Source organism: Emys orbicularis, chromosome 2, assembly GCF_028017835.1.
Source record: "Emys orbicularis isolate rEmyOrb1 chromosome 2, rEmyOrb1.hap1, whole genome shotgun sequence".
Lineage (NCBI taxonomy): Eukaryota > Metazoa > Chordata > Testudines > Emydidae > Emys > Emys orbicularis.
In genome coordinates, this window is record NC_088684.1 from 135,878,324 (window position 1) to 135,899,062 (window position 20,739).

The window sequence follows — 20,739 nt, forward strand, 5'->3', positions numbered from 1 at the left end:
AGCTCCTGCCTCAAAGAGCTCCCCGACGATACAGGGAAGACAAAGGGTGGGAGGAGAGGTATTATTATCCCCATTTTACAGAGGGAGAAGCTGAGGTTTTTGGCTGGCAGCTTTGAAATCCCCTTAGGCAGCTTTGAAAATCTCAGCCAGTGAGATTAAGTGACTGGTCCAAGGTCACACAGAAAGTCTGTGGCCGTGAGCTGGGAAATGAACTGAGCCCTCCTGAATCCCAGTACAGTGCATTCATTACAAGACTGTCTTTCAGCAGTGACTCCTTTCAGCTGTCAGACAAACAAACCCCCAGCACGGAGACAGGGTAGTGACTGGCGCCAGGTTTTGGCAGAGCTTTTAGATCTGATAGCCTGTGTTTAACTGTGTACACTTAAGTGTCATTAACAAGTAAAACCTATTTCTGATAAAACTTCTTATCTGAGAAATTACACAAAATGGAAGAATTCATTGAGTAAAAGGGGGAACAAATAAACCCACCGCCACATCTCTTCTCATAAGTACAAATCATCTGTATCCGCTCTTCTCCTGGGAATACACTGCTTTTCAAATCTATCGCAATTTTCCCTGCATGACAGAAATCAGAAAAACTGTTCTTAACATACAGGGGAGGGAACGTCGCGGGAACCTGGCACACGTCGCAGCCTAATGCAAGAGAGAAATTAAGAGAGATAAATATCCCTAGACATTTCACTCCCCACAAACAAACTCAGAGAGAGTTTAAAATATCATGAGATCGTTTAATTGCTTTTTCAATTTTTTTAAATAATAAGAGCTGGATCTCACTTGTGCCTTGAATGGAGAAAGAGAGTATTATGAGCTGGAAGCAGCAGTTAGGAAAGTGAATTGGTGTTAAAATTTGAATCCCCTTGTTTTAGAACCCACGCCTGAAAAAAATGGAAGCACGCAAGGTTTAGGGTTAGGGACTGTCTTGTGACTGGATGTGATTCAGAAGATCTGGTTTCAATTCCCTACTCTGACACAGACTTCCTGTGTGACCTTAGAGTAATCACTTAATCTCTCTGTTCCTAATCTGTAAAACTGAGATGATAATATTTCCTTGGTCAGTCTTATTCATACTGTATGCTCTTCAGGACAAGGACTGTCACTTAATATATATCTGTACAGTGCCTAGAACAAAGAGGAATCTGGTCTTAGATGAGCCCTCTACCTTCTATCATAATACAAATAACATAATTCATGGCCATACGTGTCTGTAGGACTGGGGTGCTGGTTCACTAATCTAGATGCTGATTCTGCAAGCATTTAAGCATTTCGGCAACTCTACTCATGTAAGAAAAGTTGCACATAATTGTAAGTATTTGCAGGACTGGGGCCCTAAAGAATGCAGTTATAAAGCAAGGCACAAAGCAAGCCATGGTGCAGTGGCATCATTCCACAAAGCCAGCGACTTTGCAAATCAAAATAAGAAGGGGAAAAGCAAGTAGGAGGAAATTATAGTTTCAGAGTTATTTTCAGAAAGGAAACTGAAAAAAAAAAAGTCCCTAGTTTCAGTACAAAACATGGAAAATTGAGGAAAATAACTTCCAGCATGTTTTGGGGGGCGAGGGGGAGATCTTCTCTGCTCTTTTCCTGGGACTTAAAAAAAAAAGACTCTTAAAATTGCAAAGGTGTGTGTGTGTGTGTGTGTGTGTGTGTGTGTGTGTGTGTGTGTGTGTGTGTTGAAGCCCTAAGCATTTTCAAGCCCCATTTGCCACAGCAAGTTTAGTCAATTCGATTCTCTTGCCACTCCTAGGAGTGGTTGTGTTTGAGGCAATCTGGGTGTACATGAACCCTGGGGAAGTCTAGAGCTGCTATTGTGGGCATGGGGATAAGGTGTGTGAAAGGGAGAGAGGGGCATGCCTGTGGCGGGAAGGGGATTCATGTGCATATAGGGGGGTGCTGTGCGTGCACGGTTGATGGTGCAGAGAGTGACTGAACATCAGGAGAATGTTGCGGAGAACGTGCCCATGTGTGTGAGGAGTGGGGAATGGAGTGTACAGTGGTGGGGAAAGTGTGTGTGTGATGGTTGCATGGAGAGGGCACGTGTGTGACTCCAATGTGTGATGGTGGGGCGGAAAGGGAGAGATTATTGACTGACCAGCTATGCCGCTACACCAGTAGTTCTCAGCCTGTTTACCATTGTGGGCCGCATCCAATACTACCTGTATGGCCCTGAGGATGTCACATGAGCCACAGGTCTGTGCTGATTGGGCCACAAGCCGCCTGCAGGTCACAGGTTGAGAACCACTGCACTACACAGTCCCTTATTGTCTTTCCTTCCCATTCGGTGTTGGTTTGAGCAGGTTATAAGCACCTGTGAGTTGGAGGGGTTAGGGAACTGCAATGGAAGGGACGCCTGGGATTTGAGAGCCATGGAAAATGTGTCTGTGGGGCAGGAGGGTGGATGAATGAGGCGGCTGGCAGTGGGGAGAAGGGCAACACTGAGAGAGAATAGAAGGGAAGATTCAATGAGCCAGCAGCTTGGACAGTTGAACTGTCTACAACTACGCGAAGGGCATAAGCACCAAGCAGGAACAGGAGTGGTTCCGCGTGGGATGAGGGGTATAACTGAGAGCAAAGCTGTGTTAAGTCAAGGCAAACTTAGGCAGGATGATCGGAGAAATTCCCTAGCAGCAAGATCTGAGACTGCACCATTGATTCTGCGGGTACAGCTTCCCTGGGGAGCTTCGGGTACCGCAGTGCTCGAAGGGCTTAGCTGAGAGTGAGCAGCTGGAGTAGAGAAAGAACGCGCATGGAAGAGAAAAGCAGAGTGGCAACTGCAGGGCAAGTGGAGCAAGTGAAAGTGGGAGAGGCGCCCGTCACTCGGATCAGTATCAGTCCAGTGTACGGATCAAGGACCTGGAAGAAGAAAGGAGCAGGCCCAGATAGATGATAACATTTACCTAAGGCACAAACCTGAGGGAGGAGACAAACACAAAGGAAGGGGATATGCAACTCCGATGGGCCTGGAGAGATGTGGAACAGGCCAGAGACAAGTGTAATTTAGCCCATGCGGAGAGAGATATAAGGTGTGGCAGGGAGCAGCCCCGTTAATAGTCATGCTCTAAAACCCCCTGAGCAGCAGGAGAGTCTGGGCAAGAGGAGGAGAAAAAGGGGCATAAGCCCCTGAGAAAGAAAGATGTAGAGGCTAATGGAACCAGAAGCAATACACAGCACTGGAGACTGCTGAAGTAAATACCACGTCAGAAATACTCAGTCGTTTTAATCTCTAATTACAACATGAGTGGATGAAGGGGACACGGGAGATATAATACATCTAGACTTGGGGAAATGATTTGATATGGTGCCTCGTGAACTCTTACTTGAGAAGCTAATTCAAATTGGCTTGGATGTGTGAGCGCTGTCACATGGATCGAAAACTAGCTGAAGGATTGGTGACGAAGGGTAATGCACCATGGCACTGTGCGGTGGGGAGGTGTCCGGCACAGAGCTGCAGGGATCAGCGCTAGGGCTGGCTTTATTTATTAACAATCTGGATGTGCAGGTAAACAGCACGGTAATTACATTTGCAGATGATACTAAACTGGGAGGTGTTACAAACACCAGTGAGGACAAAGGATTAACATAAAAGGATCTAGGGAGGTTAGAAACACAGGCAGGAAATGAACATAGATTGATCTTGGGCAAATGCATCTAGGGAGAAGAGATCCCGAAGCACAGATATTCACTGCGTAGGTGACATTTAGAAAGCAGGAATGGCCAAAAAAATACAGCTAGAGGTGAGAGCAGATAGCAAATGAGATGGGAGCTTGCAATAAGACATGGCAGCAAAGTAAAAAACAAACAAACAATGCCATTTTGGATTGCCGAGGGAGATGCATCAGAGCAGCTCCAGGAGGCAGGGGATGAGGGAAGGGAGAGCTCTTCTTAAAGCATAAAAAGAGCCTCCACTTCTCTCCCTGGCTTGGGTGAACAGGGTTCCCCACAGCTCTCCCTCTTCCTTGGCTGGTGTGATGCAAGCTCCTTCTTTTGTTTCAATCGACTGCTCCTTCTCTGCCTGACACCTTCTGTTTTGGGCTCATTGGTAGAAGGAAATTATGAGCAAATTGGGTGGAGAGCAAAGAAGAGACGGGGAAGCGACTGAGCGGAGTGAGGGGGCTGACGTAGGAGGAAAGCTATCGAGCCTGATCTTGTGAGGGGCCCTGAACTGCTTTTGGACTTCAGTGAGAATTTGGGGCATTCATCATCCTTCCGTAATCAGGCCTGACTGCTGAGCACCTCTGGCAAATTGGACCCTGAATATGAGCAGCTTGGCCAGACAATGATCAGTGGTGAGACACCCAGTCATTGGCAAGTGCCTGAAGGGAATAACCAACAAAGGAGAGGAATGTAGGATAGTCCAAGGGTTAATATCTAGGGGCAACAGGATGTTTAGCAGAGGAACACTTAGGTTGAATATTGGGAGCTGGGATGTCTATTAGCTTATGGAAGAGCCTCGTGAAAGATCATGGAGAAGCCCTCAGTTTAGGTTATTTAAAACTTGATCGGACCTAGCACCGACAAACAACACTGTGTGGAAGTTCCTGCATTGCCCCTCCACTCCCCCGTCTCTGGCAGGGAGGAAAGACAGCCTTGTGTCTAAGGCACTGAACTAAGGATGCAGGAGATTAGGGTTCATTCCCAGCTCTCCCTCATGTGACCTTGGACAAATTGCTCCTCTTCTGTGCGCCTCCGTTCCCCTCCCCAACATGGGAATAAGGACACTTCTCCAATTCGCAGGGGTGCACTGTGTGGATAAATACCTGGAAGATGCTCCAGCACTATGGTGATGGAGATCAGATTTGTCACTAGCATTGGGGGCAAGAGTGATGACGGGGGGGAAGGGCAGGATAAACTCTGAAGCAAAAAGCGGGGAAAACACAACCAAAAAGATGGAACGAGAAGGCATTTGAACAGAGATGGGGCCGGCTGCAAGGGAAAGCCAAGCACGGATGGAATTTAAGCTGCTTCCTCTACACAGAGAGCTCTTGCTATAAGGAATAGACTGTCAGGGGCAGTAATAGGAATGACTCCTATAAATCATTTAAAGAAGGAGTTAGAGATGTGAGTCGTCAGTCTCCTGTGGGCCTGTCCACCACCAGCAATCGATAGCACAGACCTTGCATGGAGCTCAACCCACACAACTGCTGATATTAACGAAACATAACAGCTCCCTTTTGGAGTCCCCCAGCCCATGGCCCCTGCCTGCATCAGCAATAGCAGGGCTCCCCTTCCGAGAGGGCACAGATTGGTTAGACTAGGAGACCTTTAAAAAGGCCCGGCAGATTTCGGGAGCAATTTCCCTTTTCAAATTAAAATGGCCCTTCTTTCAACTGTCTGCAAAGGAGGCGTGTACAAGGACTGAACATTATAATCTACCCAAACAGCTTCCACAGGCACAACTCCTACTCTCCTCTAGAAATGTTTGTGCTGAAATCTGGGGCAAGAAATTGCCACACTGTGTAAGGAAAAATTGGTTCCACACAAACAACTGACTTCAAGGAGAGGGGAGTCCAATGACGGGACCAAATGTCAGCCAGACCCTCTTGAGAAGATGCAGTGTTATGCCATATGGGGCGAGTGGAGGCGGAGGAGAGTGGTCAAACAGCTCGAGCAGTTATGGGGAGTCAGGGTTCCTGGGTTCTATTCCCCAGCTGTAGGAAGGGAGCTGGGTTTAGCGATTACAGCAATGGGCTGGGAGCTAGGACTCCTGGGCTGTTGTCCTGAGCTCACTGTGACCTTGGGGAAGCGGTTTCTGTTCCCTGTGCCTCAGTTGGGAAATGAAACCTACCTCGTAGGGGGCTGTTGGGCTTAATTAAATGTTTGTCAAGTCCTTTAAGAGCCTGGGCTGGGAGATGCCAGACAAGGGTGATGTTATTACTGCAAAGGCTAAACATCAGCCAGTGAGCTTATTCATAAAATTAAAGGGCACTGTTAAAAAGAGAGAGAGAGAGAGAGAGAGAGAGAGAGATCAGATCTATTCCAGATAAACTGGTGTGTGACCGGCAACAGCACACGTATGCCAGAGAGTCCAGAAGGGGTCCGGAAAGCATTGTGCTCCCTGAGCAACCATCAGCCTTCCTGCAGGGTGCTGCACTCCCATTGACATCGGGAGAATGCAGGTGCTCTGCACCTTGCAGGTTCAGCCTGCAAATACTCAATACCTACATCACGGGGGAGAGCAGAAGTAACTGGCCTGCCTTATGTGAGGGCCCAATCCAGCTCTCACCGAAGTCAATGGGAGGTTTGTTGTGGACTTCGGTGAGATCAGGATTGGGCCTGAAGAACCGCAGGTCCCTTGCTTGGAACAATAAACATCTTGGCTATAAACATCCAGCAGTCCCAGTCCCAAACAGCAGTGACACACTATGGGGATGTCCTCACTGCGGCATTAACCGAGGCTGTTACTTGGGTGTTGTCCCTAACCCTCCTCCCATCCACACACAAAACTCTCTCTCCTGAGAAAACTGGTGCTTTCCACCCAGCCTAACTGGCCCGGCAGGGGGCTGGGTTAAAGCTTGGGTTCTGCTTTCACTCGGGCTGGTAACCTGCCCACTTGGCAGTGAGGATACAGGCTAAATCCCTCAAGTGCTGATAGTCCTCCAATGCCTTCCTACAATTCTGCCCATGTGCCCAGAAGGACAGACCATTTATCCCATAATTCATTGGGAAAAAGAGTGTCTCAGCTGACTGCAGCACAAAAAACCATGGGCTGTGCCCCAGGAGAAGTCCTTGTGACACACATGGGGGAAGTACAGCTCCAGTGAGGACACGGGAACTCAGATGAAACCAGGTGCCGATCACCCAAGCTAACTCTGCAGCGCAGACATACCCGATGGGCCCTGCTCGCTTGGACTCCTTCCACAACAAAAGGCAACCTCCCCACTCCTACTCCAGTTCCACCCTAAAAGGATTGTTTTGGTGGGAAACTCTTCTGAAACAACCATGAAGGATTCCCTGCTGTGGCAGAGGGACTACAAGATGGCATCTTTAGCTACCACCACACCCCTCTCTCGTCAGGCCTGACAAGAGGCATCCCATGCCACAGACCCAAATTTACCTTGATCCCCAACAAACTTGTTCTGGTCTCACCATTTTTTAAGTGCAAACTGTTGACAGTGACAGAAATACAGACCAGAAGAAGAACGCTGCGGAGCTCAAAAGCTTGTCTCTTTCACCCACAGAAGTTGATCCAATGAAAGATATTCCTCACCCACCTTGTCTCTCTCAGAAATACAAAGGACAGTTCATCGTAAACATTACAGACAAGATCCCCATGGCGGTCTGGGATTCCTGCTCTATTTGTGGCTGTTGTAGGCCTCCTTTCAGGGTCTGCGTCACACACTGGAAAGATCAGTGTCACCCACTTGGGGACAAGGGAAGGTTACACATTTACAATGACTGTGCTGACAGCAGCAGGAGACCATTATCCTGTCACAACGCTCTGTTTCACTTACATTTGGTCATCACAAAGAGACCAGTTTATTTCACTTCTGGGCACAGGGGAAAATTCTTCTCCTAGCTTTGCAAATTCACTGTTATTATTAGTGTCTCACTGTAGCTACCTGGATCTCAAGCTGAGAAAAGGAGGGGGGGCCTCTAACCTCCAAGAGAAATCTCCAGATGAAAGCCATCAATACCCAGGTGTGTTCTGAACTTTACAATCCAAAGGGCCAAGAAATTACACACAGAAATAGGCAACAGGAGACTGCCTTATTTTTATATAGCGCCTTCCATCCCAAAACACTCTACGAACCATAGCCTCAGAGAAAACACGTCACCAGCCATTGTAAGGCAGCCACCAGCCCTGGACAACCTGCCCACGGCAAATGTCACAACAGTGTTGGGGATGGTGAGGGGAACTGCTCACTAAAAACATCGGCACAAGCCCTTAATTTTATGGAAGGAATCATGGGATCGCTAACGTCCAGGCACTGCAGATAGAATGTCAGCTGTTGCAGTCTCATGTCAGTGACCCACATGCCCTAATCAGCCCACAGAAATCAAACTTACCTCCGGGGGAAGGGGAAAAGTTGGGCGGACCCTGCTAGGATTTGAACCTGTGGTTCTAGAGAGTCTAGGTATTTCAAAGCTGATACTTAAACCAATCCCTTCCAGCTTGCAAGACTGGGACAAATTTACCCCTGATTTCACATCACTGGAGTCACACCATGGATAATTTGCCCCACTGGGTCTACTGGAATGTAAAGACCATATAAGGAAAAAATATCAGTGAAATTACAGTAATTAAAACTGCATTGACCTGGCAGTAGCAGTTAATTACTTCAGGACTTGTCCCCGGACAAAATCTGAAGTACATGAGATTTGCCAAAACTGCTTCAGCTACTTCCCCTTCGCCCCAGTAGCCTGCGTGAGTCTAGGTTCTTAAAGCAGAAGAGAGTAAGGAGAAGAGTATACGGGGAGGGCAGGTTAGAGAGGAGGATGTACACCAAGCAGAGAAAAGAAACTCTTCCTTTGCTGGGTTTGTATGATTGAAGATGTTGTAACCCAAGAGAGAATTATTCCTTGGAGGAATATAATGTTAAGGGGGATCCAACTGCTCTAACTCTGCCCAAACAGACCCACCCTGCCACCACGCGAGGGCTCATTCTGGCCCTGGTTCAACAAGATACTTAAGAACATGCCTGACTTCAAGCACGCATGTAGTCCCACTGAAGTCCAGGTTAGGCATGTGCTTCCTTGCTGAACCATGGCCTACCACCATTACATGCCCTTTGTTCCTATGGAAGAAAAGAGGAGCAGGGGCTGAACAAACAGGCCTTATGATCTGGAGAGGTGTGCATTTGTGGGTATCGCAAAAACCTGAGCAAGTGCCAGTCCTATTCCCAGCAGCTTCCTCGAGTGAGTAGTCACAGCTACTCCCACCTGCAAACAAGATGCGCTATTGCTTAACAGAATACTCCTCTAGCTCTTCTCCAGTCCTTTCCGTCAAAGCACTTTCTAAATGGTAACGAATTAAGCTTCACAATCCTCCAGGACTCACTGTGCACCTGAATTTGGGGTGTAAAGAGGAACATGTCCATTCAAACTATCTCAGTTTCTTATCATATTTAATCTCCCATTGGAGGCTTTTTCTTTCCTGCAGTTACTACAGCAGTTTCTAAAACCCTTGCATTATTTCTAGCCCATGTACTTCATCTCAGATGACCTATCAGAATGGAACAGATCTCCTGTTTTCTATACCTGCAGTGATTTGGCTTGGGGAAGGAGGTAGAGTATTAACAGTTCAGCTGAACCCACCAGACCCCTTTTCACCCTCCATTATCCAGTAGATACAACAGAGCCTTGCAACTTACAATTAAGAGTGTCTGTAAAATGGTGACAGCATCAGTCAATTACAAATTCAAGACTGGACAGAGCCCTGAAGAAGATATTGTGCGGAACAGCCCACCCTCCTAATGATGAGTCTGGATTAGGGGCTTGCTGCAAAGACTACTTCAGGGCAATGCGCCCATTGATGTCACTGGATTTTGGATCGGGCCCTTCAATTCTTAACAGGTTTCTTCCATTTCTAATTTCTGTGATACACTGGGAAATGGAAATGGGAGGATTATGAGGAGCAATAAGACGTAATGTGGCCAGTCCTTGTTACCCTAAGTTCTGACCACTTAGCCCTGTAAACAGAACCCGAAGGAGATGGGATTGGTAAAAGGATGGGTTATTTTTAAAAAATCATATCAGAATCACTAGAAAATGTACAAACAGATTTCAGATATGATCTATAGAGATGCACAATGCCTAACATCCTACATGTTTCAAGCAAGCCCTTTTAACATTTTCTTTACATATTAGAGATTTTTCAGAATATATATATATTTTTAAAGAAAGATCAAATAAAGATATTTACTGCAGGATTTGATTGTCAGCAAACACAATATATTTACTGCATTAGCATTTGCTCACAGTGCAAATGGTACAACAATACATCAGTTCAATATTTCTGATTTTTTTCTTAAAAATGCTGTATGCATTAACTATCATATTTGCATTACAACGTGACAAATGAGCAAATGAAATGTGTGTGAAAATTATCACCTTTTCACAATATCAAGCATAATTTTTTTAACCTTAGTATAAGGTACTATAAATCCAAGAAATAAAAACATCCACAAAATATATTACATCTGGTAGGTCTTTTTTTTTTTCTCTAAGTACTCAACTTTATACAAAAGACTTTCAAAAATATCATTCCCTTAGGTTTGCATGTTTAAACCTGATTTTTGTGTGTGTTCCTTTCAGTTCACATAAACTAGATTGCATTTTCTCTCTTCTCCTTTATGTTGTATGGTTTTTGTTTTGTTTTGTTTTTTAGAAAAAAAAAATCACATGCAGACATCAAACCTGAATAGCACAACCTTTTGGCAACAAATATTTTTTTAAATAATTATTATTTTTGTTTAGTTTAGCTTAAATGTCTGAGCACAGTTTTATTAAAACAAAAGAAGAAAAAATCAGAGCAGTCATGCAGTGACATGCACATACCAGAAGGAGAAAGGAAAAAAAAAATAATATAGAGGGATAACTGATTTCTCCTCCCTGTGTTTTTTTAAGTGACCAATTAAAATAAAAATATATCACATTATAAAAAGTATTCAGCAAAATACTGTTTTCTGCATTTCCCTTCTGCTGAAAAAAAAAGATCAATCAGTATCTTCCCTCCCACCCTCCCCAACATTATATTGTCAACCCAGATTAAGCTAGGAGTACCTGGAAATTCATCACCCACTTCCCTTTTAGTTTCTTTTTAAAGATCTAGATAGCTAGTCCATTTAAATCCACCACAGAAAAATGGTGCTTTGGAAAAAAATAAAGGGTGAAAAGATGCATAAAGTGACTTTAAATCAGACATCCTGTAAACTCAATTACTTCCCCCCTCCCTCCCTCACCCCAACAGTATACTAGCCACAGGGGAAAAAGATTGAATAGGTAACAACAGTACATTCAGTCAGATCTTTGATGAAAGCTGCTAAGCAGCTCCACTTTCCCCGTCTTTTGTAGGGTTCAATTGAGCAAGTACATTCAGAGCTGCTTACAGAGGACAACTGGGAGGTGGATTTGGGTGTGATAAAAGAGGATTTTAGTTGAATACAAATCCCCCATCTTCCCTTTGGAGGAAAGTTTGGAGTAAAATTTTACTCCTCACAGTTATTTTCTCTTCTCCAAAAATAAAACATTAAAGCTGTAAATACTTATATACCTTTATATATGGTTGGTACTGTACTAGAAAGCCAATAGTGACATTAACAAATACATACTGTATATATTTTTTATTATATTTTAATTCAGAACTGCTGTAGAGATGGTAACAAGAACAGAAATGGCAACAACCTCTTCTCATCCAGATGAAAGGGAGAAAGATGTTTCTCCCCCTCTTCCCAAGGGTTTTCATACTAAATGTGACATGAACTAAAACACCAAGTGGAGTGAAATGGTGTAATTTAGGGGGATTGCCTCTTTCTTTCTTCCTTCCAGAAGGGAGGATACTTTGGGTGGTAGAGGTGAGGGGGAAGGAGACAGAGGATGAACCTGTAAAGGAAATCGGTTTAAAAAATAAACCCATGAAGATAAATCTGGAGCAGCCAAGAGCTGATCCCAAGCCATATCCCTTCTCCAGCACATCAGAGGAAGTGCCTCGAAGACAAGTAGTGAAGAGACCAGGAAAACATAAAGGAAGCGGCTCCAAGAGGAGGGGGGCAGGAGACCAGAAGCAGCAGCAGCAGCAGCATCCTAGGCATTTCTGTAAGAAACATTTAGATCAGATGGAAGGCCACCCATTCCAATGATACCCAAGGTCCCCACTATGTCCAAGAGGTGGCTTGGTTCTCTCCATTGTCCAGAGTCCTTTGGGGGTGGTTTGACGCCGAAGCAGCCCAGTTCAGCTCAGAGTCACATACACACACAGGGACGCACAGTCTCAACGGGCAGCAAGCACTGCGCTTTGGTGCTCCCCCCACCACCTCCAATGAGTAGCGAGGGGGGGGAGGAAGGGGGCGCGCATATTCGGAGCGGGGAGCTTCCCCGACACCGTCACCACCACCCTCGCTCGCACCGCATGCCTTTCCACAGCTGGCACATCACAGCCCTGCAACCCCTCACCCGCCCCCCACTACACTCCGCTGGGAGAAGTGGGGGGCTCCCCCGCCCCTCCCGCAGCCGATTCGGATCAAGACGATCCGATTGAAAGCGAAGTCCCCACGAAGCGGGGACAGGAGGGGAGGTGCGCGCACTGCCAACTGTTCCTTGGTGAGGGATCCCCATGTTTGCGCTTTTGCTAAAGGCAGCAATTGGGAGGCACTGGGACCAGGGATCGGGGCGGGAGCCTCATGCGCAGGTGGTGACCACCGGGGCCAAGGACACGGGCGGGGAGGAGGAGGAGGAAGAGGAGCCCTTCTCGGCCTTCTTCTCCTTCTGCTTCAGGTGGATCTTGGCGTGTCTCTTGCGCTCGTCGCTGCGCGCAAACTTGCGCCCGCAGAACTCGCAGGCGAAGGGCTTCTCGCCCGTGTGGGTGCGGATGTGGGTGGTGAGGTGGTCGCTGCGGCTGAAGCTCCTCATGCAGATGCGGCACTGGAAGGGCTTGTGGCCCGTGTGGATCCTCAGGTGCCTCGTGAGCTCGTCGGATCTGGAGAAGCGCCGGTCGCAGCCCTCGGCCGGGCACGCGTGGGGTCGCTCGTGGAGCGGGGTTTTGCTGGGCCGGTTGGGGTACTTCCTGGGCCGGATGGGCTTCAGGGTGAGGGGCTGCTGCTGGAGGCTGCCGAAGCTGGGGTGGATCTGTTTGTCCTTGAAGGCTTTGATGGTCTCCAGCGGGGTGATGGGGGGAGGGTTGACCCGAATGGGATCCAAACTCTGGAAGGGTTTGTGTTCAGTGAGCGTGCCCATGTCGTTGGGGTGGTGATAGAGGTTATAGTCTGGGATCATGGGGAAGAGGTTACTGTCCAAGGCTGGCTTGGCTGCTTGGTAATCCTGGGGCGAATAGGTGAGCCCTGGGTTGCTTTGGGGGTCGTGAAAGGACACTGGCTCCGGGTAGAGGTCACTGCAGGTGGAATAGGGGGGCAGCGCAGGGTACATCTGGTCCACCTCTCCCTGGTTCTGCACCATGCTGGCTGTAGAGGTCTGGGTGCTGGTGATGGCACTGGAGGAAGGGGGCACCCCCAGAATCCCAGCGCTCATGAGGCTGATAATATTATCCTGACACCAGTTGGACGGGGAATCGAAAGCAAATTTCCCCAGGTAGGTAACAGTCTTGTTGCCAGGGGTGGGTTGGAAAGAACCCGAATAGGACGACAGCTCTTGGTTGGTCTTTTCGTTCGCTAATCCAATATCCATAACATTCTCTGCAAAAAGGAAAGAGAAGGGGGATGAGTAACGCCGCGTCAGAGAGTGGTGCAGGCAAAAATGTTGGGGCCCTAGATAAAACAGGAGGAGGGAAAACGGGACGGGGTCTAAGATCTGGGACACCCAGAGAGGTGGGATGGGGCGAGAAATACCCAGGTGAGGGACTTTTACCTAGAACTGCGGCTCAATCCCAAAACACTGCCCAGGTAACAAGCAGGAAAATGAAACAGAAGCTTGGCTGAGATCTATATTATACACATCTATGGGTACTTTCACCCACAGCCATGTGTATCCATACGTGGGTAGTGACACACACACAGCCACAAATACACACACCTGTGCTCACACATACACACTGATACACAAATACATACCCATAGGTGTTCACACACACGCAGTTATAGACAGCTGGGACAATCTACATATAGACTGCATATACATCTCCACAAAGACAGCTCTAGAGGTGACAACTACACACACACACGGACTAGAGAGACACGCATTGTGTTGTCTTGTATGGCTATAGCCCAGTAAAGCCCTCGAGGTGGATCAGGAGGAAGCAGGTACCTGAAGTTACAGGTAGGCTCAGGCTGCCAAGAGCGAACTGGTCTCTCAGCTGGTGTCCAGGTGCTTTGCCACCCCACAGGCAGAGCTGGGGACTCCAAGGGACCCGTGTCCGGCCACCAGCGCTTTACAAACTTGCCGTGTTTTCTGCGTCCAGCCCAGTTATGGAAGATACAAGGGAGTTTTAGAGCGAGCAGCGCAGCTGTGGAGTTGCAATCCTGCAACGGATTGAATTGGCAAAATACAAGAGCTTCCGCGGTTCGGATCGGGGCAGAGGTGTGCAGAGGGGACGGCAGAACCGGGTCGGCTCCCTGAGCGGGGATCGAGGTTCTAGAAACACCCCCCTCCCCCAGCCAAGAAATCAAGTTGGAAGAAACCAGAGCAGCAGCCGGGGCAACTTCAGCAGCACCCAAGTACTCCTGGCCGGGGAGAGGGGTGGGGTGCGGGATGAGAGAGCGGAGCCATCGCTTCTCTGCCTTACAGGCTCACCTGTCTCCCCAAGGGTTTGCTCCATCTCCTCCTCCCCCGAAAGCTCCCTATTCCCACCACTCCCGCTGCATCCCCATGTTGGAAAATAGATTTCACACACCCACACCCTTATCGTTCTGACAACAATATTCATAAAAAAGTCTGTGCCGGATTATTTCTCCCCAGTGCCTAAGGCAGCAATGGGCAGCAGACTCTAGACTAACCCCATGGAATAGATACACAGGACAGATATCGATATCTCTAGCTAGATACACACAGAGGGAGAGACACCTAACACACACAGAGTCACATTGCATTTACACACGCACGTATAATAATACACACTATCCCTCTCCAAGGGGAAGCATCCATGACTTTGAATAGCGCCTGGGGTGGCTGGAGATGGCCCCTTTAAGCCTGCACCTCAGGACCCGCTGCCCACCGTCCGACCCCCAGCGATTCTGCACCGGCACCATACCTGCCACCTCTCTGTCTGGCAGCTTCCACTCCCCACTACAGCCCCGAGAAGCGAAGGAAAGCCCTGCAGCAGCGGAGACAGCGAACGCATAGAAACACATAAAGAAGGGGACGTTGGATGGATGGGTGGGTGGGGGAAAGATTCCCAGCCCCATCGTCTCCTTTTCCTTCTAGGCTCCATCACACCCCACACACAACACGCGTCCTCCTCCTTTACCCCCACCCCCTCTCCTCCCCATATATCCCTTCCCCTTACCTGCAGCCATCTGGTTGTAGTGAGCCACTGACTCGCTGCTGCTGGAGAAGATATTCAGAGAGTTGGGGATCTCCTCTGGGTACAGATTGTCAGGCAACTGGTTCATCAAAGTGTTCATGGTCCCCGGCAGCTTCTCCACGAGTTTGCCTGTCATAGCACTGGAGGAGAAGCAGGTTCAGCGTGGCTCTGAGCTCAGCTCCCAATGAAACGGCATCCGATCCGAGTGGCAAATCCGTGCAAGGGAAATCATGCAAGAGAAAAGTTGGGGTGGGGGAGGGGGTTTTGAGGGGGGGTAGGCGGGGGAGTTGGGGGTGGTTTGCGGAGGCGGGGGAAAGGGATGGGGGTACAATCCTCAGTGGGTCCTTGGTGGTGTTTCCTCGAGTGGGAGGGGGTGATCTGGCTTGCAGATCTGGTTGTAGAAGCCGGTGGGAGTATTTGATCCCTCCTCCCTCCTTGTCTCTGTCGCTCTGTCTCTGTCCCCCTCTCTTGCGAGCAGGTTCACTCACTGCTGCCCAAATGTTCAGCCAGGGAAATCCACAGCCTATTTATGTGAGGCACTGGAAAGCTCCGTGACGTAGCTGCCCATATATGGACAGACAAAGCCCAGCCGAGAGGGCGACGTCACAATGGAAGCTCCTCACAATGGAAAACTAGAAAGCAGGAAGCAGCGCCTCAGCCAATGCTGCTTTGCAACTGCGATGCAAAGCAAGGGACGCGGTGCACGATTTTGAAAGCACCTCGGTGCACTAAAAAAGAATCTTTATCGGCTATATAGCTCTGAAAGCACATCTGGACGACAAGCTGCCCTGCCTAACCCGGGTCAAGATTTGACCACGCTCCTGTGCACCGGGCGCTCGCTATTATTATTTACCTCGGGCATGGCTGGAGAGGCACCTCTCTGCCTCCGTCAGCCAGAGTGGACTTTTAAAAAGAAACAGCGCTCGTCGTGACTTTGAGATGACTTCGCAATTACTTTTGAAAGACAAGTTCTAGCCACTGAACTTACCCGTGCCCAGCCCTGGGTGGTCACCCAGCTCCCCTTTGCAATGGTGCCATCGGATTGTGTTTTTAAAGCAAACCGTGTTTTAAAGACAGTCGGCGTAGATGGTAATTGACTAGTTGCTTGCTGTAACTTTGCTAAGCTGTCAATGCACATCTGGAAAGCTAAACAGGAAATAACCACTGTACATAACTTGAAACACCCCCCCCCCCCAACAAACTCCTGCATGCAAAGAAACACTTTCATTTGGGGAGATATTCCTATGGATTACTTAGTAGTCACAATTTAGTATATGTTAACTCCATGCATTCTCCCCCCCCCCCCCCCCCCAAAGATAGGTAGGTCTGGAGACGGGGGTCCGAACCAGGATCTTCTCTTGAGGAACTAGAGGCTTAATGTGTTGGGTTTTGTGCACACACAACGCTGGGAAGCAAAACTGGCCACAGGGAAATGGTTTCATTTCCAAGGGAACCAAGAACGGTGAGCTATGGAGGTGCCACTGCACAGTGTCAGGCAGTGTTTTGTGGGAGTGAAGTGCTTAAGACCACTGGCTTAAAGGTGCTGAACTTGCAGAAGTCGCGGCAGACTTGAGATTTCTTTTCAAGCTAATCATGGGAGAGGAAAAGAAATGAATTTGCATCCAGTAGCCCCGGCACCTCTCTCCCTGATATTATGCACAGGAGCACTTTGCATAATTTAAAGCTGGTTACACTCGTTGGTCGCCTGTGATTTTTAACCTCCCCTCCCCCTTCAAAGTTTGGCACTTCCAAGGCGTCAGTAATTAGGTGGTTTCGTGTTAAGTGTGCCAACTGATGCTATCTTTAAATAAAACCCTCCGAGTTATATAGCAAATGTATGGAAAAATTCTATGTTGCAACAGCTCCACTTACCCAATTCCTGCAGGGCCAGCTTTGCAATGCGAGTGAAATCCATGTGTAGGAAATCTGAATCTGAGGAGGTAGGGAGGAGAATTCAGCATGAGATTTCTGCATTTGCGGATGAATCTCTAACTGCACACTTGGGGGGGGGACGGACGACATAGGGGTTGATTGTGCATCTTTAGATCCCTGATTTATTTTTCAGAGTGAGCCCTGAACTGCACGTTTGGGGCGGGCCTGCATCATCAGAAGCATGCCTCTTCTTTTAGGGGGAAGGTGTAGCCTTGAACTCGTTGGGGGAATTGGGTGGGAGTGAACATGTGCCATTATTTTCATTTTTGGGTGGGGGTGGGGTACTACATTTTACACTTGGGGGTAGCATGTTTGAATGGGGGGAGGGGGAGGACACATCAGGATGATCCCTGAACTCTTCCCTTGGGAGGCAAGCCTGTCCCCATCCGATGCCTGTGTAACTAACACACAGTAATTATATTATTTATTTGTATTACCATAGCGCCTAGGAGCCCTAGTCCTGGAGCAGGACCCCATTTTGCTGCTTGCTGTACAAACACAGAACAAACAAAACAAACAAACAAAAAAAGCAGCAACCCCCAGCCCCTAGGGGCTAAGTTACAAAGTTACACTGCTGTTTGGGAGAGCTCTCAGCTGCAAACTTGGGGTGGGGGGACATGCCCCATTAGAGGTGTACTAGTGGGATGGGGTGTAGTCCTGCCGGGGGGCGCTTCACTCTGCCCCATTAGGAGTTTGCAGTGCCCAGAAGGGAACTGTGCCCCCATTGCCTGGAGGGGGGGGGTAGCTCTGCAGGGCCCTTACCCCAGGAGGTGTTTGCACCGGGAAAGGTAACCCTGAATTGCAGGGGTGGAGCACGGCCCCGTTAGATGCTGGCATTGGAGGGGGAAGGAGCCCCCAGCCGGGCCTGGGCGGGGGGCGTGGAGCCCGGCCCCCTTAGGTGCTTGCCCCCCTGGGGTAGGGGCCCTCTGACCCCCTCCGGGGCCCGCTGCAGCCAGGCGGGGAGGGGAGGGAGCCCCGGCGGCAGGAGGGGGAGGCCCGGCAGGGCAGGCAGCCCAGGGGAAGCTCCATACAAGGCTCAGATCCGGCACCGCCCCCAGCTCCTTCTATGGCAGCAGGGTTCCGGTTCCCCGGCTACAGTGGAAAGAGACCGAGCGGAACTGGCAGCCTTTAAAGGAGCCGCCCGGAGGAGGGGGGGTGGGGGTGGTTTGCACCCTCCCGGCCTGGGACCGCTCCCCCTGCAGGGACCCGGGGCTGGGCTCGCTCCCCGGGGCCAGTGGAAGGCTCAGCTGGCACCGGGCTACATGCAGGGGTGCAGCCAGCCTCTGGCAAGCCCCCTCCCACCCCACCCCACCCAGAGCAGAGTAGCTAGAGGGCGGGGTGGGGGTGTTCTGCATAACCCCCATGCTGAATGCCCACACTCAGCAAACGGGATTGGCCTAAGGCCTCACCCCCAAAAGACCCCCCTGCAGTGCACTGCTTGGGGTGACCAGATGTCCCAGTTTTATAGAGACAGTCCCAATATTCGGGGCTTTGTCTTATATAGGCGCCTATTTCCCTGCCCCCACCTGTCCCAATTTTCACACTTGCTATCTGGTCACCCTACTCAATTGATCTAGCTGGGGAGGAAGGTGGTGTTGATTCTGCTCATTGAACATCCCAAAGTATAAAACACCAAGCCATGTACTACCCTGTCGTGTGCAGAATGGATGTTGCCAGCTTTTGGGAGTGGGGGCTAGGACACAGAAGGCATCCCTCTGGGAATGGCACCAAACACTCCTGCTTCCCACTGTCTTGGGGGCAGATGCTGCAGAATTTTAAGGGACCGATTCTTTCCTCCTTCCAGCTTTGTTCCCTGTACTGACTATGGCCTGATCCTGCAGTCCTTATGGCTCCGTATGGAACAGAGGGCTGGGCTCCCAATCTTTGAGTTAGAATCATAGAAGATTAGGGTTGGAAGAGACCTCAGGAGGTCATCTAGTCGAACCCCCTGCTCAAAGCAGGACCAACCCAACTAAATCATCCCAGTCAAGCCGGGCCTTAAAAAAACCTCTAAGGATGGAGATTCCACCACCTCTGTAGGTAACCCATTCCAGTGCTCCTATATCTATCTCATAGAGCTGGAAGGGACCCTGAAAGGTCATCAAGTCCAACCCCCTGCCTTCACTAACAGGACCAAGTACTGATTTTGCCCCAGATCACTAAGTGGCCCCCTCAAGGATTGAACTCATAACCCTGGGTTTAGCAGGCCCATGCTCAAACCACTGAGTTATCCCTCCCCCACTCTATATTTTGGAGTTCTCCTGTATCTGAATTATTATACTGTGTATCTCAGTTGTTCAGTTTAGATTATAAACTCCTTGGGAGAAGGACTTTAAACTAGATTTTACTGTTAGTGACACTGGTGTAAATCTGGAGTAGCTCCATTGAAATCAAAGGGGTTGCTCCAGATTTATGCAGGTGTAAATGAAATCAGAATTTGGTCCCTTGACTATGATGTGGCTGGAAAGCCTTATGTACATACCTATGACACTATAAACTACATAGTCCCAACTTTGAATAGGAAATCACTAGTGGTGCAAGGAATATAAGGATCTTTGGGAGAAAAAAATAGAAGGGTTAGGATCTTTTTCACCCACTCACTAAACTCATACAGAGATAACTGGGATTTCCATTCCCACATTCTTCAAAGCAAAGCGTGGGATGGAGTGGGAATTTGCTTGTGTGATGGTTGCCATTTTAGTTGACCCACTGGGGGTTGAACAGGGCACCTCCGGAGTTAAAAGCTATAGCTAAAAAAACCAGCCTCCATGACTAGGGGCTGTAACAGACACACAGACTCTATGGCTCTGGCTCAGAGGGAGATAACATAACATACACTGACCAGTGGGTTACACTTGCTTCTGCTAGATTTTGGCCCCCCTCCAGACACAGCATTTTTTAACTCTGGTTCCTGAGGAGTCTTCTGATGGCATATTTGGGGGGAGGGAGGGGGTGTCTGGAATGCATCAGGTTGCAGTGTATGCCCTATCCTATATTATATAAAAATACTTCCCAGAAACGATGCTCTTGGATTCCTCAAAGAGGGCTTGATCTCTCACCCCTACTTCCAAGAACTGCTTAGCAGCCACACAGGTGGGTCAGGGCGTGCAGATCAGGACTCCCCCCTCGACTCTAGTGCCCGGGTTGCCTCCACTGCCAAACGCAGAATAATAATAAATAACAATAAAAAGCTACTCCAGATTTTATAGTGGAGGGCTGAGTGTTTGCTTTATTGGCAGACACAGATGAGACTTTCATTCCTAATTATTGTGAAGGAGCAAGCAGGCACTGGCCCAGCTGTCCTCACCCTACGAGATGGTGAAAGGCAGGTTCCAGCCCTGCATCCACGTGAGTGCCAGGCAGCCCAGCCCCAGTCTTGGCATTGTTCCACATGGTCCCAACCAATATGGTTACCTGCCTGGGGAGATGATGAGTCTACAGTGGGTGGAGGGGCAATGGATCAGCTAGTGTGTGAACTCATTTCGCATTGCTAGTCACACCCCTTGCCTTGGAGTTCTCCATTACCAAGTTCTTGCAGAGAGAAAAAAATATTTCCCACTAATAATCCAAACATATGGAAACTCTGGTTTGATTGATAAAGCCTGCCTTGCACTTCAAAGCCTACTGAGTCATTAGGGCTTGTTTACACAGGAAAGTTG

General features: G+C 48.8%; 1 protein-coding gene across 2 annotated transcripts; it reads right to left on the reverse strand.

The window, feature by feature from the left end:
- Nucleotides 1–12,354: 12,354 nt before the first annotated feature.
- On the reverse strand, nt 12,355–17,109 carry EGR3 (early growth response 3). 2 transcript variants are annotated; one of them, XM_065399797.1, is made up of 3 exons: nt 17,021–17,109; nt 15,131–15,288; nt 12,355–13,364 (listed from the first exon to the last, which is right to left on the reverse strand). In XM_065399797.1, the coding sequence occupies exons 1-3, from the start codon at nt 17,107–17,109 to the stop codon at nt 12,355–12,357; spliced, it is 1,257 nt and encodes a 418-aa protein (XP_065255869.1). The 2 variants fall into 2 exon arrangements, with proteins under 2 accessions (XP_065255869.1, XP_065255870.1); XM_065399798.1 differs by lacking the exon at nt 17,021–17,109 and adding an exon at nt 14,876–14,938 and having other exon boundaries at nt 15,131–15,284.
- Nucleotides 17,110–20,739: the final 3,630 nt, after the last annotated feature.

Bases quoted from the DNA above. Each gene is read 5' to 3' on its own strand.
- EGR3 (XM_065399797.1), bottom strand. From the start codon at position 17,109: ATGCTGAATTCTCCTCCCTACCTCCTCAGATTCAGATTTCCTACACAT. The intron at 15,289-17,020 runs GTAAGTGGAGCT...CTTCTCCTCCAG, and splicing joins GCTGGCCCTGCAGGAATTGG to TGCTATGACAGGCAAACTCG. The intron at 13,365-15,130 runs GTAAGGGGAAGG...TCCTTTTTGCAG, and splicing joins CTACAACCAGATGGCTGCAG to AGAATGTTATGGATATTGGA.